The sequence below is a fragment of the Lissotriton helveticus genome, chromosome 1_1 (assembly GCF_964261635.1).
Source record: "Lissotriton helveticus chromosome 1_1, aLisHel1.1, whole genome shotgun sequence".
Classification (NCBI taxonomy): Eukaryota; Metazoa; Chordata; class Amphibia; order Caudata; family Salamandridae; genus Lissotriton; species Lissotriton helveticus.
Window position 1 is genome coordinate 1262430962 of NC_136057.1, and position 24065 is coordinate 1262455026.

Genomic DNA, 24065 nt, shown 5'->3' on the forward strand with positions numbered 1-24065 from the left:
TTGGAGGGCCAGATGTTGCTTTGTGCACTGTTCTAAACCTGATCGGAAACATACATGTGGGCTCTAGAAACCTTTCCATTGCCGTAGCATTGCTGGATGGTATCGAAAAATATTTTTCACTGGTAATAGAGGGACATTTTGAAAGAAAGAGCGAGGAATCTTGTTCTGAGCAACAACATTGCAAACTGAATCTTCCCTTGACTCTTTCAGGCTGGGAAGGATGACAAAGGGTTTATAGGCATTGTTTTTATTTCTGCTTCTCAGACTGTTCCTGAGGCCTCCTCATTTTGAAAGACAGTACTTAAACTTGGGAACTTTAAGTGATTTTGGTGTCAAAAGGGGAAACCGGAATTAGGACAAATATTTCCTCTTTGCGTTGTCAGCAATTTAGATATAATTTTGCAGTAAGCAAATTCCATTTAGGACAAGAGGTGTTGGACTGAGACAAAAAATAGGCTCTGACACCAAAATAAAAGTAGCCCCCATTAACGAATCAAATAACTAAAAAAGCTACCCTTGTTTGCAAATCAGGGCAGTTTGAGCTTGTAAAGACACACAAGATAAGTGTTGTACCAGCTATGGAGTAATGCATGGAACTGAGCTTGCTTAGAAGCAACGTCTGGTTCAACAGTAAAAAGGAGCCCAGCAGACTATAAAATTGGGCCACAAACCGGCAAAAAACGGGTCCAAACACTGACCTGATAGATCAGCCCATCGGGCACTGCCAGATTGCTCTATAGACTAGTCCGACACTGAGGCCAAAGACCCTTTCATGGGTTTCCAACGGGGCTACTGGGTCACAACTGTGGTAATTGGTGTTGTTTACCTCTGGGAACTGGGCCAGGTACACCCTTTCTGTACTTCACTCTCAGGTTAGCGAGGGCCAAACATAAAAGGTATTTCACTGAAGTAGTGTGGGAGCAATGACTCAGAACAGATACAGCCAGTCAACAGACACATTAATTTACTGTTCAGCCCAGTGCCGGTCTTTAAGAAAAGAGAAGTATTTAAATAATGTCACAGCAAAATGAAATACTACACATGCTAGTGGCGGTCAATACATGGTTCAGTATTCCTGACTAGGGGTTATCACTCGGCGTCCCACCATCATTAATGCCCTTTTCCAGTGCCCTTTCCCAGCTCCATGGTCTCAGAAGCCATTAAGGAGTGCTTGGATGCCGGCGGTAGGGCTGCATTGATCTTGCTTGACCTGTTGGCGGCGTTCGACATGGTCCCACGCTCACGGCTTCTTACGCGACTTACTGAGATAGGGGTCTCTGGCACTGCGTGGGGCTGGCTCAGATCCTTTTTGGATGGACAAGTCCAGCAGGTCTGTCTTCCACCGCCCTCTTCCGCTCCCCAGACATTAACCACAGGGGTTCCCCAGGGGTCCTCGCTTAGCCCCCTTCTCTTTAACGTTTACGTTACACCACTGGTTTACCTGGCAGAAGAACTGGGGGCAAAGACAATCGCCTAAGCTGACAATATTTAGCTTCTTTTTACCTGGGAAAAAAATTCAGACTCCGTCTCCTCTGTGAAGCATTGTTTGTCCACCATCTTCAAATGGCTTGCCTCCACACAACCCAAATGCAACGAAGAGAAATCTGAGATTCTCCTCTTCGGGAAATTTCCAGCTAAATTTAGGGACTCTCTCTGGCCTCAAGAGTCTCCCCTGCCTTCCTCAGTTGGAAAGTCTGTTAAGAATTTGGGGGTGTGGTTTGAAGAGAACCTTTCTTACTCCAATCAGGTTAAAAAGCTCCCGGGCACCTGCTTTAGCCTTCTTAAAACCTTGAGGCAGTTCCTACCCCTTCTGCCTAGGGCTGCAAAGGAGACAGTCATTTGCGCCCATGTTCTATCTCGGCTGTACTATGCCAATGCTCTTTATGTGGATATCCCTGGCTTCTTATTGAAGAAGCTTCAGGTGGTCCAGAACGCGGCAGCCAGGCTTCTCCAGGCTTCTCCTTCCATATGTAGTGTGAGTCACTACCTGCGCTCATTGCACTGGCTGCCCGTGGATGTAAGGGTTAAGTTCAAATCATTAGTCATTGCTATCGACTGTCTACAGCCAAGGTCCTACCTATTTGCAAAAAGGCGTTGTTTCTACACCCCTTTGAGACAACTGCGCTCCTCGTCTGAACTTCTGGCTCTGGTTCCCTGCTTCAGATGCCAGAGAGGATGTGGCCTTATGGCTAGAGCGGTCGACCTCGACCCTGGGGAACCGGGTTCCAGTCTCGGCAGGGACGCTCAACATCCTGTGATTCTAGGCAAATCACTTAGTCACCCTATGCCTTACAAAAAATTCATGTGTCCGTCTGAAACGCAACTGGCGCTCATGTAAAGTGCTCTGATACCTTTGGGTCGTGCAGTATAAAACTCTGGATTTCTTTTTAAAGATGCATATAGGCAACAACAGCACAGGAGTTCATTAAGCCATCACCGTGCAGTATCAACCTGGTCACTTTGTGTAATGTTGAGCTGAAAGAGTTTAGGTTGGTAATGCTATTCTTCTAACAGTGAGGGTGTCTTCACAGTTTTAATCTCTTTCATTCAGGCCCCATGTTAACAGCTCACCAGGAATGTGGTTGTAGCACCTTCAGTTAATGCTTTATTCAGGTTGATGGAAGTGGAATTCCTCAGAAGTGGTCCAGTACTGAGGATGGCAGCCTCACTTCTTGCTAGAGCCACTCAGATGCACAGTACAGCAGGCGTGTTCATCTGGTGCTTTGTCCTGTGCAGTTGCAACCTTGGGACAATGGGGAGGGCAAGATCTTCACAACCTCGATGATTTGGACCAGGCATGTTGCACAGTGAACAGCAGCAGCACAAGTCCCTTTGGATACACTGCAGTGATGCAGTGATGCCGGGCAGCCCTCAGCCACACTCACTTGCGGATGTTCTTCATGAAGTTTGTCACATGAGCCACACAGGGAGCACATGAGTAGTTTCATGCCTTGGTAGTCACTGGTTGTGGACTTTCTGTATGCTCCACAGGTTAGAAACATGGTTAGACTTCTCCTCTGGACAGCCTCTCCTCCAACAAGGCCAGGCACTCTGCGTCCTTCTCTGTGGAGGCAGGCAGATGTCTTGGTACTTAGCTGATATTCATCTTCTCCAATCAGCATAGACTTCAGGTAATGTCCACTCACCTTTAGGAGACTGGCGGTCTTGCAGATACCAGCACTAGTCTTACAGCCATACATCGAGTACTCTGCAGGGCTTTCCATTTCTTAGTTAATAAAGTAACTTGCAGCTGGAACCATGTCCTAGTTTTATAGTCATTTTCCAGACTAAGGTTCTAAAACCGGTTTAAGTGTCTCATTCAAATGTCGTTTTCTTGCTGTAGTGCATACACAACAATTGTACAAGGTAATGGGTCTCACAGCATGTCTGCTCCTGGCTGTCATTAGCTTTCCTGAAGTAGCAATCAAGGAAATACAAAAAGGCAGGCCCTGTATAGAACCTTTGGTTTAACAACAGAATCTGCTGAGTCACACCTCTCCCCTACCATCTGCTACATAGAAGTGCTCAGGAAAATCTATTTAGCAATCCCTTGCTAAAAGGTCCTCATAAAACGTCTAAGGGCAGTCTGGTATCCATCCACCCTCATGACAGTGTCTGGGTTTCCACCCTCTAGAATAAGAAATGCACTCAATACACTTTCAATGTCTGGGGAAGCTATATCCATCCACCATCTTGTGCCATGCTAGATCAGGGGCTCTCAAATACGGATCCAGCTGGTCATAGCACTGAGACTTTCATCATACAGAGAGTCTAGGTACCATAGGTGTGCCACACACCCATCATGCATATATGCATTCAACATGCACATGGAATGTTGGTACAAGGGTCTGGGTGTTAAATCTAAGCAGAACTTTAAGTCAATGGGACCAGTAGGTTGAATTCCCTCTTTAAACAAAAAAGATATGCTCTGAACTATTTACTCCTCTAAACGTGGATACTCTTAGTGCTCCCTCAAGGTCACAGAACAAGTTCTAGTCCATGGCTTTACCATGGACAGGCCAAGTTAGGTTGGTGTGCTAACACACATTCTGGATTCCAGTACAGATGCAAGTGCAGTTGGGCACTCAGGGCAGGAGTATACACTCATAAATCATGCAGGCGGCATTACTGTCCCTACAGGCAAATATGGGTGTCACAGGCTCCATCAGAGTTGCAGGTTTTCAAGTTTCACCAATGGACTCAGGCAGTTGAAACTTGGTAACTCTAAATGTACAGGTACTCTGGTATTGGTAATTCCTGAATCAGTGTTACTGGATACAAATCCAGGGAATTTTTGATGAGGCCCAAGTTGGGAAGGGGAGGATTGTTGAGGCCTACTTGGGCTTTTTCACCTCTTTTACCAAAAACATTATGGCTGCTTTGACCACGGTCTTCTGTATATATTAACTGCATGGTTACCACAGACATCGACTGCAACTACAGAGCACTGTATGTGCTAACCACACCATGTGTTCAACAGACATGCATGACAATCACATGCCTCAGACTATATACCACAAGGATCTAGGAAACCTGTCCCTCTACAAAATACATTCTGTTTGATGGGCATTTAAACAGAGAATGGTTTACCCTTTTCTGTCATCTTCCTGACAATCCTATGTTAGTAGATAGATTGGGGCGTGCATGTCCCACTTGGCTCCACCCACTCTGTGATCGCACGTTATTGTCACAAGAGATTGAAGCAATAGCCTCAGCATTACAACTACATGTCCAAGACATCACCTTCATGACAAACCTAAGTTAGTAGAAAGCTGGGGGTGTACATACACCACTTGGCTCCGCCCACTCACAGTGATCACACATTAAATCACAAGAGATTGAAGTCCACTGTCCCGCCAAAACAACTATATTTCCAAGACAGCATCGCTGATGGCCTCATGCCATGATTTACATTCTGCCACACCGCAGCCTTGTAGCCCCATCCACCAGCGAGGAGAAAACGTTAGCATGGGTGTTTGGTGGTACCGTAGGCTAACTATGACACGCAACCGCTGGAGTGGTAAGATGGGTAATTCCTGAACATTCACTAAATCTTGGACGTAGGTGAGTGACGGGGGCACTAACATGTATGCGTACAAAGAACCATAGACTATGACCTCACAAAGTGCTACGCACATCACGTTTGTAGTGATACCCGGAATACACAACACCGTGATCATCTTATGCATGTTTGTCTACTGCTGAGTTAGTACAATAACATGGATGCAAAGGGATGAGAGATTTGCCCCTATTGCATTTGCAATGCATTAGGAAAGCAAGATATTTTGTGCTGTCTTTATAGTGTGTCCTCAACCAAACATTAGGGATCATGGGCACACTTTTGTGTGTGAATGGGCATGCATGGAACTAGCATATCGATGCATGCATTAAAAGAATGTGCTACATCCACCCAATCCTTCTACTCTCACTCAGTAGCTAAGATTACTTTTTTTTAATGTTCCTTTGTCCTCTTGCACCGTTAAGATTCTGAAGAAAACAGGTACCAGTATATGCTTCTCTATCTGGAGCATAGACAAGTAGGCTAGCCTCACCTTTTGATGTTTGTTTTATGTTCTGCGTTATGACAATTGATGAGCGACAGATGCAACACCACTGACTAATGATGAAGCATGACACCAATAGTGTGTGGGAGGGTCAACAATAAAAATATTTAATATTTTTTCGTGGGCAGGAGGACAAAACTACAGACAAACATTATAAGTATGGTGGTAGGATACCTGTTGTGAAGTTAAATATAGATCGGGAGATAGTATCCTGCATTTCCCAACATGTGAATTTCTCCCTCCCCACATATCGGTGTGAATTTTGGTTGCAAACTACCATGGTGACTATCTGTAGGAAATGTTATTAATGGTTAAGGGGGATGAAACCGCCACAATTTGGGTCCGAGTGAAGTCACAAGCACACCCCAAATTAACATGTGCCTTACACTCTAGTAGCTTGGAACAAAGTAGTCAGGCATAACATAGATGAAATGTGTAAAAGGATTTATGCAGTACCTCAATCAGTAATAAAGTGAAAACAAGACATAAGAAAAATCCCACACCAATTTAGAAAAATAGAGTAAAATGTATTAACCATTTGAGAACAAATTAAAAAAAATACAGTCAGTAGAACCGAAGGTGTGCAATTTTTTAATTTTTAAGTGAAAATAGTGACTAAAAGCACAAAGCGCCAATTGCAGTTAGCTGGTCGCACCGGACTGGGACAAAGTCTCAAGTGGAGGTCGACCACAATGGAGCATAGACCAGATGCAGGTATCAATTAAAGGGACGCTGAAAATAGTACCTTAAATCCTGGTTGCTGAGAGTTGCGAGATCGTGCGTTGAGGATACTTCGCAAAGTGGCGGTGCCAATGAGACGCGGGCTATGATACAAGGTGCTGCATCAAGGAAGTGTTGTAGAGTAGTGATTTTGGGGAGCTGTGGGGCTGCGATGCAAGATCCTGCATCAAGGATGTGTTGTGCAGTGGCACTTCCAATGAGTTGCAGGGCTGCAATGCAAGGTCCTCTGTTGAGGAGGCATCGCACAGGGCAGTTCTGAAGAACTGCATGGTCCTGTGACGGCGATGTGTCTTGCAGCGGTGGTTCTGTTGCGAGGCTGCAGGGCGATGTACTGTGCTGTATCGATGATGCCAAAGGACGATAGCTTGCCTGGAAGGCACCTCCAGCCCACTTCCAAGGGTCCAGGACTGGAGTGGCACCCTTGGAGGGCAAGACTCACAGCAGACAGAGTCCAGGTGCTGGGTTCAAAGGGGTTGGGGTTTTTTTTGTCCCTGAGGCTCTGATCAGGAGGCCAGCCAACTAGCCCTTGGAGTCACTCTGGTGGTCCTGGGTTCAAGATGCAAGTCCATTCCTTTTCACTTAGGCAGCAGAGTAGCAGTCCTTCCTGCAACAGAGCAGCACAGCAGTCCATCTGAGTCTTCCACAGGTCCAGAGGTGTACTGAAGAGTTGGGTTTGAGGGTATAATATTTATAGTTGTCACAGCTTTGAAGTAGAAGAAGGTTCTGGAGATTTCCACCCCAAGAGTAATCTGGAATTTTCTACCTCCCTGCCCTCGCCCCAGCTTGTTTGGGGGCAAAAAAAGACTGGCGTCAAACCCTTTCTAAATGTTTTCAGGCAGAGGGTTTGTGATGTGCAAATGTGGTAGGTGACACACTCGTCCACCCCTTCAAGTCAGAGATGACCCATCTGACCAACACCTATTCCCTCACTTCTGGAAGCAATACGCAAACACGAACAGCCAGCTAAACCTAGTCATGTGACACTGGAAACACACTGCAGGCACCAATTGGTTGGGATAAGAAAATGTCAACTTTCTAAAAGTAGCATTTTCAGAATTTTGACTTAAAATCTGGCTTCACCATTAAAGAGGTTTTTAAAATACAATTCTTTAGGCACCAAACTCGACATTCCTTCTTGCTACCAATTTTAAGTTATCATTAAATGTAATAAAGTAACCCAATGTTATCCTAAGGAAGAGATGGGCCTTGTAGTAGTGAAAAACGAATTTAAGAGTTTTTCAATACCAGGACATATAAAAGTTAAAAGGACATGTCCAAGTTTTTTAATACACTGCACTCTGTCCTATGGGCTCTTTACGGCCTGCCCTATGGCTGACTTACCTGTATTAAAGAAAAATGTTTAGTTCTGGTAAATGGTTTATTTCGTCAAGCTGAAATGGCAGTTTAAACTGCAGACTGGCTGCAATGGCTGGCCTGAGAAATGTCTAAAGGGCTACTAAAGTTAGTAGCGCAATAAGTGCTACAGGCCGACTAATAGCATTTAATTTACAAACCCTGGATACTTGTTTGGAGGAACATGGCGGCCGGCTAAACGGCCGCGGTCACGCTTCCCTTGTGCTCCTCGCTGGGTCTGATGCCATGAACCCGATCTTAACTTTTTTTTTATTACTCTAACCCCCTTCCACGTACCTCAAGAGGGGGCGATGCTTGGTGCCTTCTGTGATTTTCTTGGCCCAGGTGAACAGGCAGTCTCGCTTCCCTGCTCCTGGGAGGTTGGCGACTGGCGGTGGGAGGAGGCGGCACGGCTGCCGAAATGCTGGGACACCGCCTGCTTCCTGCTCTGGATCGCCGGGGGCAGAGACAGCACCGGCGCCAATCTTCACCCGAGCTCTGAGGCAAGGATCAGGCAGTAAGTAGATACTGCACAGCAGGTACTCCTGAGTGGGCTGCACGGAGGTAAGAGGGTATGCGTAATACCTCCAGTCAATCTTCTTATCACCCCCCCTATTAGGTCTACCTACAGAGTCCACTCGACCCAGGGTGAGGAATCAACATGTGCAGGTACAATTTCACCTGTGGAAGGAGTAAAAGGGTGGACGGAGAGGACCCCCACTGATGCACGGAGACTTGAGTTGAAGGGACAGTGGCTAAAGTGATCTCCCCACCTCCTAAAATCAACAGATACATGCTGCGAGCTAGAGTGGCCCACGCATCCTATAACACTGACATTACACACCCTTTTTTGCCCCCCTGAGTATCCCTTCCTATTTCAGAAATTAAAGCATTGGTTAAACAGCGCAAGCAGCGAGGGGCCATGACGGACAAGGCTGACTCAAAGGGGAGAGAGGTCAGCAAGGGTAAGGGGAGAGGCAGGCAGAAGAAAAAATCTTCTCTGAAAGTGAAAATCACTTCCTCCCTGAAACCATTTTACAAAGTCATGTCCTCCTCAACAGCAGTCACAAGTGAGCCAGCACAAAGGGCTACTCAGGAGAGCCTTCAGGTGGCCTGCATAATCCATCAGTTGAAGATAAAGGTAAATCCTCAGTCCACACTCCCTTCCTGCAGTGCAAATCGAAGGGGTAAGCAAGCGGAAAGCCCGGATGGATCAGGGGGTTCAACGGTAACTTCATCAGCCATTCGCTCGGCACTCAGTCTTTCCAACAGGTATACTGTTCTGGAAATTCAGGACAGTGCAAATGAAACAGCCACAGGGAATGGGGCTCAAGACTCCATGTCTCGTTCGTTGTCCGATATCTCACTTGCTGATGTCGAGCAGTTTTAAGATTTCGCAAACGAACCAGGTTGAGATGGCGAGCAGGTTCTCTGTGTCAGAAGTGAATCAGGCGGCTATCCAAACATCCTATGAGGTGTTAGCCCAGAAGTTGGAGGAGGTTACCACGAGGACTGACGCAATAGATCTATCTGGTACATGAGATCCAAAGGGTGCACCGTGATACCTTCAGGAGGAATCCTGGCAGACAAAGACCAAGGAAGATTTTGGTTAATTTCCTTTTTATAATCTGTTAAGGAGCTAATTTTATCTTCGGCCCTCAAGGAAGGTACTATAACTGTTTCAGAACAGGCCAAGACTCATTCCCCTTCTCGATAAGATCTGATATTACACACATCACCAATTGATATTTCCAGCCCAACTACGGGTAATGTGGGATAATCAGATGCATCAGTTTCGCTCAACAGAGGACGTGGATGCCTTTATAGATAAAATTAAAACGGAGTATGAAGATAGAAGAGGAGGGAGATAAGGGCATAAGGGGTTCCCTGGCATCAGATTCCCAGAACTAACCAATACCACTTAAGTATATGATTATAGCCCTGGGGAGCAGTGACCGAATAGGCTCAGCCTATTGGAAGGGAGAGTTCCTCATGGGACAAAGTGGTCACAAGGGGGAGAGGGAGGAAGCACTGGGTGAGGAGCAATGGATAAAACTGAAAAATATTCCTCATCTCACTTGAATTTTATGGAAAATTGGTCGATTAGCCAACATCAAGGGTTTGTAAGCTGATGGCAGGAGATTATATAAAAAATAGTAAGATCTGTTGTATCTCTTGGAATGTAAACAGGCTGAGATGTCCACGAAGGCAAAGGTTGATACTGAAATATTTAGAGCTCTCTGTAGATCAGGTTTGTCTTTTACAAGAAACGCACCTGAGTTCAGAGGAATCTCGTGCAATATTTTTTAGAATTGTTTGGATAAAATGCTATTGTTCCTCTGAACAAACGATTAATAGTCGGGTAGTCGCAATCCTGATTAAGCAGGGAGTCACTTGCTCTATTAAATCGGCACAGACGGACCATACGGGGAGGTGGATAGGGGCACAACTGGATTTCGGAGGAACAGAGTTAACTTGTGCCTCCTTGTATGGACCAAATGTTGACGATCCATCTTATATTTGTAAATTGCAGTCCAAATTATTTATGACAACCTCCCCCCTGATTAGCGGAGGAATTTTAATGTTCTTCTCGACCCCCAAAAAGATAGGTCAAATCAAATGCACTATATAGGGGCCCCTCAAATCAATCAAGCCATGAAGAATCTGATGCATGACTTAGACTTGGTAGACGTTTGAAAGGAACAGAAGTGAGATCTTCAGGGGTACACGTTTTATAGTAAAAAGTATCATCATTCATCCAGGATTGATTATATTTTAATCAATACGTATCTCCTAGGTAGCTTGCTGGGGGTCTCAATATTACCAAGCCATCTCTCAGATCATGCCCCAATATTATTTTCAGATCTTAAAAAGTCCAATATGTTACAAACCAGATGGATGCTTAACAGAGCAAAACTATCGGACCCCGAAATTATTCAGGCTACTAAACTATCTTCTTTGGCATTCTTTGCTTTAAATATTGGCTCAACCACTATAGACATCATTTAGGATACCTTCAAGGCTAATCTGAGGGGCAGGCTACATGGCTTTATTTGCTCTAATAATCGAGCTGAAGCCCGAGAGCTACATACAATCGAGGAAAGAATCGGGCAGTTGGAAACCGAGAGAATTCGACTAAGCAAGGGATGTCCAGAGGGGTTGGCTAAAGCTCCGGATGACCTAGATAGAACTAGGCAGGAGTACAGGGGGAAACTGGATGAGAAGTGCAAGGCACAATGGCTCATTAAGAACATGCAAACTATGATTACGCAGAGAAAGCAGGTGCGCTTTTAGCCTGGAAGGCTAGAGCTGATCGCTCAAAAAATAATATCAGTGAGTTTATAATATTCTCAGATCTCTATAAAGAGAATTTAGCTCCCTCTAAAGAACAAATACAAATCTGGTTGAGGAGTAAATTCCTCCCAACGTTAACTGAAGCTAGCCGTGACCTCCTGGATGCCCCTAGCACATTAGAAGAGATAAAAACCCAAATAAAGTTATCTAAGAACAATAAAGCATCAGGAACTGATGCACTGCCAAATGAAGTTTATAAACTCCTGTCAGACGAATTGACCCCGGCATTGGGCACCCTGTTTAAATCAGCATATAGTCTAAGGGGCCAGGTTCCAAGCTCCTGGAAGGAAGCAACCATTGTATTGATATTTAAACCCGGTAAGGACCCACTCAAAGCAGACTCATACCGCCTGATCTCCCTGCTGAATGCCAATTACAAGATCTTTATGGGTATTTTGGCTGGGAGACTTGCCAGGGCTGGCCCCTGATCTGGTTAACATTGATCAGAAAGGCTTCATAACTGGGAGATATATTCAAGAGCAGACACAATAGCCGATAGGCAATATTGACTTGGCCATAGTAAGATCAGATCCTTTGGCAGTAGTTGCCTTGGATGCAGCCAATGCTTTTGATAGGGTCTGCTGGGTGTATCTCTAGGAGGTATTAGGGGCAATGGGCTTCAGCCCTATATATATTCATACTCTGAGGAAATGCTACAAGGGAGCCTCAGCAAAGATTCTGGTAAACGGTATGCTTACTTCCAGTTTTAACATCCAAAGGGGAACAAGACAGGGGTGCCCTATTTCACCTCTGTTATTCAATATTTACATAGAGCCACTGGCACAAGCTATTAGATTGGATGATTTAATCTATCCCTTTGAATCTCAGCGCTATCAATGTAAATTAGCTCTATAAGCTGATGATTTAATACTATATACTAGCAATCCATATTCCGCGGGTTGAAAGCCTTTTGGAGGGATTCGGCTCCATTTCTGGTTATTTAGCCAACTCTTCCAAAACAGAGGTGATGTGTTGGAACATCGATCAGTGGGAGGGATCTATCAGTAGCGAGTTTAAATACCTAGGCATTCATATTGTCAAAGAACTCGATAAAATCCACCTGATCAACCTGAATAAAACTATCAAGGTAATTGATCCCTTCGCAAGGTGGAGGAATCTTCCCTTGACAATCTATGGGATAGTCAACCTTGTGAAGATGGCCATTCTTTCAAAGTTGACTTATTTGTTCAACGCTGTCCTTTTGATTTTCCCCAAGCAGGGTATCTGCAAGAGGCGCAGACTCACTAAAGGTGGGTTAGCACTCCCAGACATCAGCTGGTATTTAGTCGCATTCCAATTTAAAGCTATACGGATGCTACTTTCTAAACCAGCAGGAACCACATGGGGAAGATTGCTGAAGGGTTTCTAGTTTGGGGCCCCAAGGTTCTTTAAATGAGTGTGTCTGAAAGTTCTTAAGGCTGCCCTGGAAACCTGGTACAATGTGAGATTGAGATGGGAAATTGGCAATTATTCAGATCTCGCCCCATATGGGACTCCCCGGGACCACTCTGTCTTCATAATTGTTTGGCTGGACCCATTAAGAGTGCAGGCATATCTATCTGGTCTGACTTGGGGGATGCAAATGGAATCCATCCGTGGGAGCTGTTAAGAGCCAAGATAGCTTCTGGTTTATCTAAGTTTAAGTATCTACAACTTAAATCCTGGTTTAATACAGAAAAAGGGGGCATAAGAGGAGACTGGGACATATAAATTATTTTTCAATTAGTCCAGCCATTGAAGAAAGAAATCTCCATTTGGTAAAAGATGTTCCTAGATGCAGATGACATAGAAATCCCAAAATCATCGATCTGGCACCAGTCCTCCTTCGAATTCACCATAGGTGATCTCTTAGAAACATCTTTAAAATTACTTTATAAATTCATCAAACCAGCTAGCTTAAAGAAAAAACACTTCTTTGTACCTATCCGCCTTTACCACACGCCTGCCAGAATTGCTAAGTTTGCCCCATTGCCCACTCCAAAATGCCCTAGATGCATGGTACCTAACGCCAATGATATCCATATCTTTTATGAGTGCCTGGAATTAGGAACGTTCTGGAAGGGGGTGGGAGACTCTCTCCGTGACATTTTCAAAGTAAACATCGAGGTCAATATATCATTAGTGTTCTTTGGCAACGACGGACTATCCACTTTGGACCTATTGCAGACTCATAGAGGGTTGTTGCTATTCTTGGTGCTGCTTGCCCAGAGAGAAATATGTATAAAGTAGAAAGATTCCCATCCCCAAAAACAGAAGAATGGTTAAAATCCTGACTTGCTATGGCCCGCATTGAACGCGATGGGACTGAAGATAGACCTATAAACATCTGGCAGCCCCTTACGAGCTGGGGCCGAGATCTGAGACTAATATAACATTTGCTGATCTAACTCTTTGATCTTATGATTACTCCAAGCCCCTTAAAAAGGGGACAGTTGGGTCGACCTAAGCAAATGCAGTAAGCTAAAGGGCGCCCAGTTAGAAAATGACGGCTTTTTAAGATCTGCAGTAGCTTATTGGTGAGATGAGGACAAAATAAAAAAAAAATACAAGCCCTGGATACATGTAGTACCACTGTAGTGTGGAGTTACTAGTTTCTGGAAGTATTTGGAACCTGGTTCACAGAATACTCTAGGGACAGTGCAGATAACCTTGAATGTAATCCTTGCTTCACCAGGCAGCTAGAAAAAAAGCCTTCAGAGCAGGCTTATTGTGGTCCTATTTGCAAAGGCTAAGGAATGTGGCTATCTGGTCTTGTACGCTTTGTAACCTGATGAGTGATTTGATCAGACCAGTGTACATAATCTTACTACAGAATAAGTGAATGATAATGAGGATTCTTGTTAGTACAAACCAAGGATCAGATGGGGGTAGAGGGAGGATTGTATGAGGTAGTGACGGCTGGTGACACATGCATTTGACTTGATCCCCGAGTTGATTTGTGTTTGAACAGCAATTCAAAGTACAAGAGTATCTCAAGATCCATGGCCTTGGGATGGCAAAGGAAGACGTTCAAGACTTCTAGTTAGTCAAATGGTAGCGAGCCAGGTTCACACATTCTCCCTTTACGATAATCACAGCCTTATTTCTATTGACAGAGAGGAAGCTCTGATTTATCCAGTTGAGAATGTTGGCCAGGCAAGAGGTGATGTCCGCATCTTTGCTTGGATCATTGTCTAGCTAGGAATGGATTTGTGTTTCCTCTGCATACATTTGAAAATATACTTGATACTGCTTGAGAAGGTGTGCCAAAGGGCATACTCCGATATTGAACAGGAGGTAGGGTAGGATAACTCTTGTGGGACACCACACAATATCAGACGTATGAATGATACACTTTTCCCGGTCCTAAATGTTTGACTGCAGTTCGAAAGGTAGTATAGGAGCCAGGGTAGGGCAGGTGCATTACTTCTGTCATTCTTGTAGACTGATCTGCTGTATTGTGTTCTCAACAGTGTTATAGAATGTGGACAGGTTGAGGACTTTAAGGGCTAATTTCTTGTCCTCATCCAGTGGGACAAGGAGCGCCCTCCTAATATCTGTCATGGCTATTTTGGTATTTCTCATAGGCCTGTACAGGTGGACGCCAAGGAGATGATTTAGTTCCATGTAGTCTTGGAGCTTTGCCATCAATTACTTTTCCATAATCTGCCTGAGGGAAAGGGAGGGTGGAAATTGCAAGAATCTTCGGGTCTGTGTCTGACTTTTTTTTTTATAAGTGGGGTGATAATAGCATACTTTAAAGGGACAGGTATGGTACCTAATCTGGGGAAGGTGTTTATCATATTTTAACATATAAGACAAGGTTAGGAGGAGTTGTTATGGGCCCATGTGCGTACTGAACGCTTTTCTTTTAGTGGATGTGTTTATTGTGTTTCATCAATCTCCATGAGTTTGAAAGAGCTGAATGCTCTTAATAGCAGAGGTAGAGAAATAGGTGCATAAGGGGAAGGTTGTAGTGTACTGGTGATGGCATTGGGAATTTTTGACATTAGAATATAGGACATTTCAGGTCTGATTTAGAGCTTGGTGGGCTGGTTACTTCATCACAACGTGACGCTTATCTCATCCACCTTATTAAAAACTGCATAGGAAATAATATAATGCACTTGTAATGCAGGAGACAGGGTATCCGTTGTGTTGTTGTAATGGAGTAACACAGCGGCCAAAACCCAAATCAGGCCCTTGGAATTTAAAAACTCCATTTGGTCTACAAAGTGTTTTGTGATGAACAGGCGTGGCTGTTTAGCATATCAAGGTTAGCCAGTTCATTTTAGATGTGCAATAACTCTTTCAATTTGTGTGTATCTTGTCATAAGTTTTGTCTTCTATGGTCTATGACTTGCTTGTGTTTGACGCATCTCTTTTCAGATAGTTCACCTGCGTGTTTTGAAGCCTAGTTTGGTTTGTGGGATTTGACAGGAGCAATGATGTCTAAGGTCTCTGTTATATTTAGGTACAAATTGTTCAACTGAGAGACAGCGTCAGTGAAGACAAATTGAATGTCTTTGACTCTGTTGTACATAGTCAGAAAGATTTCTGTAGGGATGTTGATAGCGTGGTGGGGATGGGCTTGAATGTGGTGTTGATCGGGCTAATAGAGATGAAAGAATCAAATGAACATGTTTGAGCATGCACTGCTATGCTATGCTATGCTACGTAAGTGGTTTCAAAGTTATAGCTGAAGATAAGGTCAAGCATGTGTTAACCTGTGTGTGTCCTACCACTATCTGCGGAAATCAAAGTTGTTCCATATTCTCAGTAAAGTCTATTGCTGTTTTGAAATCAGGTCTGTTGCTCCATAAGTAACAATCACAATTTTATTTGCTTTGTTCTGGAGGTGCAATGTCAGTTTGTCCAAGAATGTGGGGGTGTACCTCTGGACAGAGGCTGGTAGGTAACTGCTGCAATGAGAAATCAATTGCTTTTGCTGGAGACGCACAAAATTAACTTTAGATTCAGCCGCTGGGAACCCTTTGTTGACTAAACGTTTCCTTTGAATTATTTTCAGCTGTTCCCGCCAAAAAGCCAAGCACGTTGCCCTAACCCTTTTCCCAGTTTTCTCATGGATGCGGGGCTACCGAGTGAAGGAATGGTTACTCAGTGATATTGTCTCAGGCCTCAGCACTGGGCTCGTGGCTGTCTTGCAAGGTAATCTTTTTTTAATGCAACAGTTTACAGCTGCTAACATATTAACTTCACAAAGAGTAAATGTTTTAATGACCAGTTGCAGTGTTGGTCTTCAACATGATGTGAAAGAAAGAATGACAGCAGCAAAGTAATATTGTTCTGTTACATTTTAGGATTGTGTATTTTGGGACAGAAGAATACAGAATTGAAAGAAAGAGAGCAAGGGGGGACTTTGGGGCAGATTTATGAAGGCCTTGCGCCGTCGGTGCGTCATTTTTAACATGGGAAAAAGTGACGCACCGGCGGCGCAAGGCCTTCATAAATCTGCCCCTTTGTGTATATAGGGTGCTTATAGTCCACACACTGACCATGCCTCCTTCTCCCAAGCACCGCACAAAGATGGAGGAGCTGGCATTCTCCTCAACAAATCACTCACGATTGTCCCTGCCCAGACATCAATCACTCTTTTGAATACCATTCCACCTCTGTTATTGACCCCCTTTTTTTTTTTTTTTTTGCAGAGTTTTATATAGCGCGAACTAGAACCGAATCGAATCAGTTATCAGAGCGCTTTACATAGCACCAGTTACGTTACATGAGGACACACTTTCATTTGAAAGGACAAATGTTGTGACTTTCTACCACTTTCCTGGGCCAATAGTATAGAAAGTGCTCGGGGAGTGCAACAGGCGTATGCGCCTGCTTTCTGCATCCCTGGGGCCCTTTGGTATTACAGAAGGGGCCACAGACGCTGGTGTGGCCCCTCCTGTAATACAGATAGCGCTGGGCACATATAGCATCAGCGATATCATTAGAGGGCATTACCTCATTTGCATGGGCCGTGGTCCCATGCAAGTAAGGAAATCACTTTGCTTCTGCGTCGTATTATGGATGTCGGTGAAGAGGTAAACATGCTGTTAGGAGGTGCACTGAAAGTGCGCAACGCAAAGGTGCTGCACTTTCAGTGCAGCTCCTAAAGGCAGCCTTTTGGAGGGGAGATGGGGGTCCATGGACCCCAGACATCCCCTTATAGGTGGGTGCAGTCACTCACTGCATCCCCCTGTAGTGGGATCTCTTTCACTTCTTTAAAGTGCATGTGGGTTGCCGTCTGCACAGTAAAACACAGAGCGATTTTGAAGTAGCCGTTCTGTATTTCACTTGAATGTTAATGTTAATGAAACTTTTAAGGCGCACGTACACCCTGGGGTGTCTTGGCGCTGGACTGGAGAAAGAACCTATAGACATGGAAGAGGAGGGGTTAGTTTGAAAATAACCACGTTTTAAAAAGAATTCTGAAGGAAAAGAGAGAGTTGGTCTCTCTCATGTCAACAGGAAGAGTATTCCATAATTTGGTCGCACAGTAGGCCGTGCTCAGCCCCTAGGTCAGCACAAGTTCACAGTGGCCCTGGTGGCAGTGCATTCATGGTAATATGGCACCCTTTCCCTGTTTGTGCATAATGGTGCGCCTGGCGAAAACAGTGAAAGTGCTCCATATATTTAATACGGCCCCAGGTACAATGTTTGCTATTGTCAAAGACCTTGACACTGCCATTGAACCACTAGCACCCACCTCAGCATCATTCTCTTAATTGTTAACTATTGGAGCAGCCTAATAATGGGCCTTCCCATTTACTCCTTCTCTGCATTGGACAAACTTCTAAGCTTTACCGCCAAAAGCACCATATATACATTTACTAGGTAAGCTCATACATATTTTGGAAACCAGGTTGGTGGGTTATATTAAAACAGAGTACTTATACATTTCTGCTGTTTTTCTACAGCCCTGTTAGAAGCCCATCTATTGGCTAACTTCCTACTATAATAACTAAGATCTGCCAATCAGCATCTCCTAATTTTACCTAGCCATATTGTGCCCTCTCCAGATTGTGGTCCATCCACCTGCTAAAACCCTGCTACTGCAAAACACTTACAGTTGCCATTAGGGGTAGGCATTCTTTGCAGGAGTTCAAAACGGCTTTTAAAAACTATATCCTGTCATATGAAACCAAGGTTAAATGTCTCACCCCATAAACCATTCAGTGTAACTATTTAAATAAAACTTTGCAGATGGGTGCAATTTTGTGTATGTATTTTACCTTAAATTTAATATGTTTTTGGGTGGGGGGGGGTGAAAACCCCTAAAATTGTACACCTCAAAATATTGTCTTACCAACACGCCCACAGGTGGATGAATCGGAGATGTTATTAAACCTCAATCTTATGAAGCAATGTGTCCCCAAGATAAGGTACATTGCAGTATTATAAAATACATTTAATTATGTAAGGACATACAAATTAAGTGAGCTCTAGAGCAAGAATAGAAATGTTAAAGTTTTATTCCATACATTTGAAAGGTGCAGTCACAAATCATAAGGCACAGATACATATAGAATCGATACCATTAAGGCTCTCAGTAAATAGGAAAATATAGAATGTGTGCAAATCAGAAAAATCTGAAGCACCAAGTGAGCAGCAAAATCAGTAAGAAAACAGGCAGAATCCCAAGTAGCATTGGAAAATCTTCTGGCTCACCCCCAAAATCTGGTGTTTAAATGCAGTTTTCTTGCAAAGGAAATTATTAGTTTCTGTAGACTCGTCAGAGTAATGGAATTACGCTTTTAGCAAATTAGAACACAGTGCTATATATTGCCTTACCATCTAAGCAGTATGCCACTACATGAATACCGATTCTGCCCACTCTGCTAATGTCATCTGGTGATGGCTGGACAAAAAAGGTAGAAGAACAACACCAACTATTGTGAATAAATGCAGTACAATGAGCTCTTTGGCAGAAGCACCTTCAAAATGCTACATTACTACTGTTGGACATTTTCACTGTGTGCTGCAGAAATAATGAACAGTGACCATGCGGAAGGAGCTATCCGTTTTGAACAAGATGGCATTGAGGCGTGACTGAGGCCTAGTTAACATAAGCCAGGAAAACACACTTTCACAAGACATGCAATAGCATAATGTTAGTGTGTACGTGTACATGTTAAAGTGAATCCAACAAGTTGTAAATAAAGCACACAAAACAATAAGCTGCAGAAAAAACTCCAACACATGTAAGCACTTCTATTCCGTACCACTTTCAAACATGTTGGTCCATGTAAACCTCCAAAGCCACAAACTGTCCTATATGTTGATGATATTGCTCTGTTGTACATTTCTGATCAAAATGTTTGCTGCAAATAAATAAATAAATAGCCCACTGGTCTGTAAAGAAAGCTAATAATCGGCAGGGTTGATAGAGTTCACAAGGTGTGAAAACCAACATACAAGAAGCAGTGATGGGGAGGGAAAGAGGCGGTGGGAAGGAAGGACTAAAGAAAGGAAAACAAATACAACAGACAGGTGGAATACAGGCCAGGAAGAAAAACAGAGACATTGGGAGCAAGGGAGGAAAACACTGAGGGTCAGCCATAAAGGGAATATCAGTTTGACATGCTTATTACCCATAAGATGATTGAGAAGTGCTTCAAAAGTCAATAATTAATGGAGGACATTTCACTGGCATTAGTGCTTATTAATAATCAAAACTTCAAGCTGATTTTTTTGTTTGCAACTGGTGCACTGTAACATCATATCTGCCGATCAAATATAGAACAATAGTACCTTGCACGTAGAACATGTGTAGTGCATTATCAAATGTCCTAACATGTCCTCATCTAACCTTACCTAACTGCAGAGAGTACATCAACAATAAATGCTGCTACAACCCTTGATGATTCCATCCTATTTCCACCAGTTAATCCATAGGTGATGGAAATGTTACTTTTTATTTATTTATAATATTTGTAGAACCTTGTAGATATTAAGATGCTTTTTAAATAGGTGCACATTTAGATTTTCTGGAAAAACTGGAAGTTGAGGCGAGTCTTCGTTTCACTGCCTGACTGTTCAAGAGTCTCAGAGATTGACAGGAGAAGAACAGATACAGTGTCTTATGTACCTGGGGTAATTATGTGAGCATCGTTAATGCAGCCAGTTACCCTCCTTCTTTCAGTTACCAGTATTATAAGCAACATTAGAACATTGGAATGTTGGGAGCTCCATTGAAAACAATGGAGTGCTCCAGGCTTATAATGGCTGGTATAAGCCTGGAGCTCCAACATTCCAATGTTTCTCTGTTCACAGCTCTGGCTGTGAACAAAGGCTTCAGGGAGCCTGAGGGGATTCCAATCCCCCTCACTCTCCCATAAGGCTTTGTTCTTTATTGTTAGAACATTCTGCCCTCTAGTGGCAGAATGTTCTAATAGCCTTATAGCCCTTCGTAGCTGGGCTATACTGGCTATTAAAGCCCCTCTCCCTTGTTAAAGGCCCGAGCCGAAATTCTGGAGAGGGCCTTTAATAGCCGGTATAGCCCTCTACGGCGGGCTATAAGTCTATAATAATTCCTATGATAATGACCAGGAAAATTGAAAGTTGCTCCGTGAGGCTGCCCTTCGAAATGAGGAATTACGAGGAATTCTCTAATTCCAGCCCTTATTCCCCTAAGTAAGTCCAAATGAAAGACAAGTGATCTGCTGTTTCCTTGATTTTTCCATGTGTGAAATTCAAAGGAAAAAACAAAATAACCTGGGGAATTGGGTCTGTTATTTCAGATTCTGACAGTTACATACTATTTCAGCCGGAACCTCGGCGTCCCCTTCATAATCCCGTGGCAACTCCACTCATCAGACCTACCAGTGCCACCGGCATCAGGAAGCCTGGTGGGTAATGACTTAAGAAACAAAAATCCAGTGACCTGATAATTTGAGGGCCCTGTGTCTGCCTTGAGATTGCCCAGCCTCCATGCTGCTCTGACCTACACCTCTTAATCTAATCAATACATCTAATTGTGCACGGAACATGGTCTGGATTAGTGCAGAAAGCCGGCAAGGCCCTTTTAGATCCTGAGCAGGATCCTACCTCTCTTAAATTGTCACCACTATTTTCTGCCAAACAATCTCAATCTTTCCTGAAGGAGCCTCAGGATCACATCCTGTGATTTGACAATGAAACCTATGAAAGCCTGTCAGACTCATTGGCATTGCGATAGACTTCTCAAGTTTGACCATAAATTTGTGCTCTAGAAGATCTGTCATCTGAAGATGTAACGCCAGCCTGATTCGATTGAGGAACATGCTCAAGGTGTCAGCCATGTAGATAAGGTGAGTGCCTCGGTTCTGCGGGTTTTGCACTAACCTTGTTGAAACACTGGGGTACAGACAAGAACCAGAATCGGACCAGGAACCTAGAAAGGTTTTTTCTGACTCTGAGCTTTCCATAGTACAGTTGGTGCATGCTAGCACTAATGTCTGTTTCTGTTATTTAAAAAGTATCTGCAGGGGTATGTCCATTGCAATCTGTTCCACATAGTGTTATGGGCATTAATGTTCTCATTCAGTCTCTCCTGGACATCTGTAATTCCTTATGTGTTGGTTTTCCAAAGAGGGCCAGAGCGGATCTTCAGAATATTCCAAGCGCTCAGCCAGGAAGTGTGATCATAAATCAGATGCCCTTTAAATACTTCCCCTGGCTGCTGGCCAGCAAGAAGGTAGACTCCACCCCCCTCCAAATCTGTCAAATATCTTCCCTGTCCGGTTATATCCATAAAGTATCTTCCGTCTTAAAATTGCATCCCAAAAAAAAAATGCTGTTCACCCTATGAAGATCCTCTCTTTGCTCTTCTCTGTTGAACTCGGCATTGACTATTGCCATATATATTGAAGACCCATTTTGGGTGTACACTGGGCTTTAGAATGTCTCCATGAATGAATTAATGAAAAAATAAATACAAAAATAAGCAACATTAATTAATTAAACATAAATAATTCCAGGCTTTAACATAGCGAGCTAGAATTTCTCTACTTACTGCCGTTGCTGAATTGACCTCTGACGTCCTTCAAAAATGGGTGTTAAATAAATATGCACCATCTAACCCATAGCTGGACTCGGTAAGTTAACTGCTGACATTCCCAGGGATCTGCAGGGCACAAGGTTGAACTGACTTGTAGCCATCCATTCTTCGCCAAAGTGAGAGCTAATAATTGAGGTAATTGTAACACGTGGTATTTATGGAGCTTGGAAATAGAAATAGTGTGGTACGAAGCACTATAAAGCATAAGTTATTCATGAACTTGATGGTATGACTGTCATGTAAGTGTGTGTATATGGCGCTCCTCTCGACAACCTTTTGCTAACATGACTCTTATCAATGACACATCCTCCCGGTATCTGAGCACGGGTCCAGATTCCTGCTCGATGACCATGGCTCAAAGAAAGCAGCTGCTCTTGCAACATGAACTAACGCGCCCACTTTGCTAACGCTGACGTATTATGTAGAAATGAGGGCTGAGCACGCGTGACTGCCAGCACTAGAAGTTGTGACAGAGTGAATCTAAGAACATTTGATATATTTGTAAAAGGCAAGATAACACTGACCATTTCAGATTTCATATCTTTCTGGCCCTGCCTCGTTCCAGCTTCAGCAGACCTGAGACACTGTTAGCTTCACCTTTAACAACTGTTTAAATAACGTTTGCATCAGCTGCAATTAGTCATTGTTTTACCTAAAAGACCAACTTAAACACCAGACTGAGTTGTTGACCTATGGTCTTGCAGACCCCTCCCTAGTAGGTTAGGTTTTTTATTTAAAATGTGTCAGTCTGTGAACAGACAATACTCACCTGATTAATCCAGTTTGCTGTTGACACACACATGCGCACACAGGCCCATACACACACACAAACACAATGTTATGACAGAGACTGCACCACACTCTGGAGTATGTTAACAAGATTTATTAACATAAAAAATTAAAGGCCCGCACGCAGGCACAAGTTACACAGAGATGTCAGGAAAGCCAAAGACTCATCTGGCTAAAATATTCTATGGCAATCATTGAAATACTGCCAAAACATTTTCAAATTGTCATCACAATGTATTCATGCACACAGAGTATGTTATAGCTCAGGTAGGTTTGGTGCAAAGAAATTAACATGGATGACTATGGTAAACACGCTATATACACATATACAGCATCTCACTTTACTTACAAAAAGATTTAATGTAAAACATATTCTTTAAATTTCTTAGGTAATTTTGATAACCTGCCTTATGAAGTAGAGGCTCCTTCACTTACATTTTGTGCCACTTCAGAATGATCTGAAGTTAAAATGCTTCTGAAAATATGTATTATTCCATCAGAACAGCAACTTTCTTGAGTTTCAAAAGATGTCTACTGTTTTGAAGATCATCAACATCAGTAACATGTTTTTCAAGAGTAGTATTATTTATGTCTTTCGTGCTACAATTCACATTACTAGTATTGTCACATTTATTACTACTTTCATCATTATTGCACGGCATAGTAGATTTAGTTCTTTTACAAACTTTATTTAAATCATTCCAGATCAACTGATCATTATCAACAGACAAATCTGAATGTAAATTTCCTAAAATTTCATGTTAACCTGGTTTAGGTTTCACTACGTCATTCTTACTCCACCAACCTCTATCTTTTAAAGGTACTGCTCCATTGGAAATTTCTTCCACCTTATAAGGAACTTTAAAAGCTGATTCTCCTTTTGGTACTTTCACAGGTTGTTTAACGATAACCCAATCTCCTTTTTCAAATATTTTGTTTTTTGCTATATGCACATCATTGTGATAGGACTTCGCCAATATTTGTTTGCCCCCTATTCTATGATGGACCTTGAGTTTACCATCATCTTTTTTTCATAATACTTTGAATTTAAAAATACAGATCCAAACTTAGGCATGAGTAAGGTATTTCCTTTCCTTCCCCTCATCAAAAAGAATGGCATGAAACCAGTTACTTCATTTATTGTATTAATGTAACTGTTTACTTTGTCTTGCAAAACTTCACACACAGGAAGATGCGAAGCAACAGCTAATTGAACATTCTCTTTCAAAAATCTT

At 43.1% G+C, this 24065-nt stretch overlaps 1 protein-coding gene across 1 annotated transcript in view; it reads left to right on the top strand.

The window, feature by feature from the left end:
• LOC144822567 (chloride anion exchanger-like) overlaps positions 1-24065 on the top strand; it is a 327927-nt gene that overhangs the window by 45622 nt on the left and 258240 nt on the right. The window contains exon 3 of the mRNA XM_078680252.1: positions 16021-16160. Within this exon, the coding sequence (XP_078536378.1) occupies positions 16021-16160 (140 nt within the window). The remainder of the gene's footprint in view (positions 1-16020; positions 16161-24065) is intronic.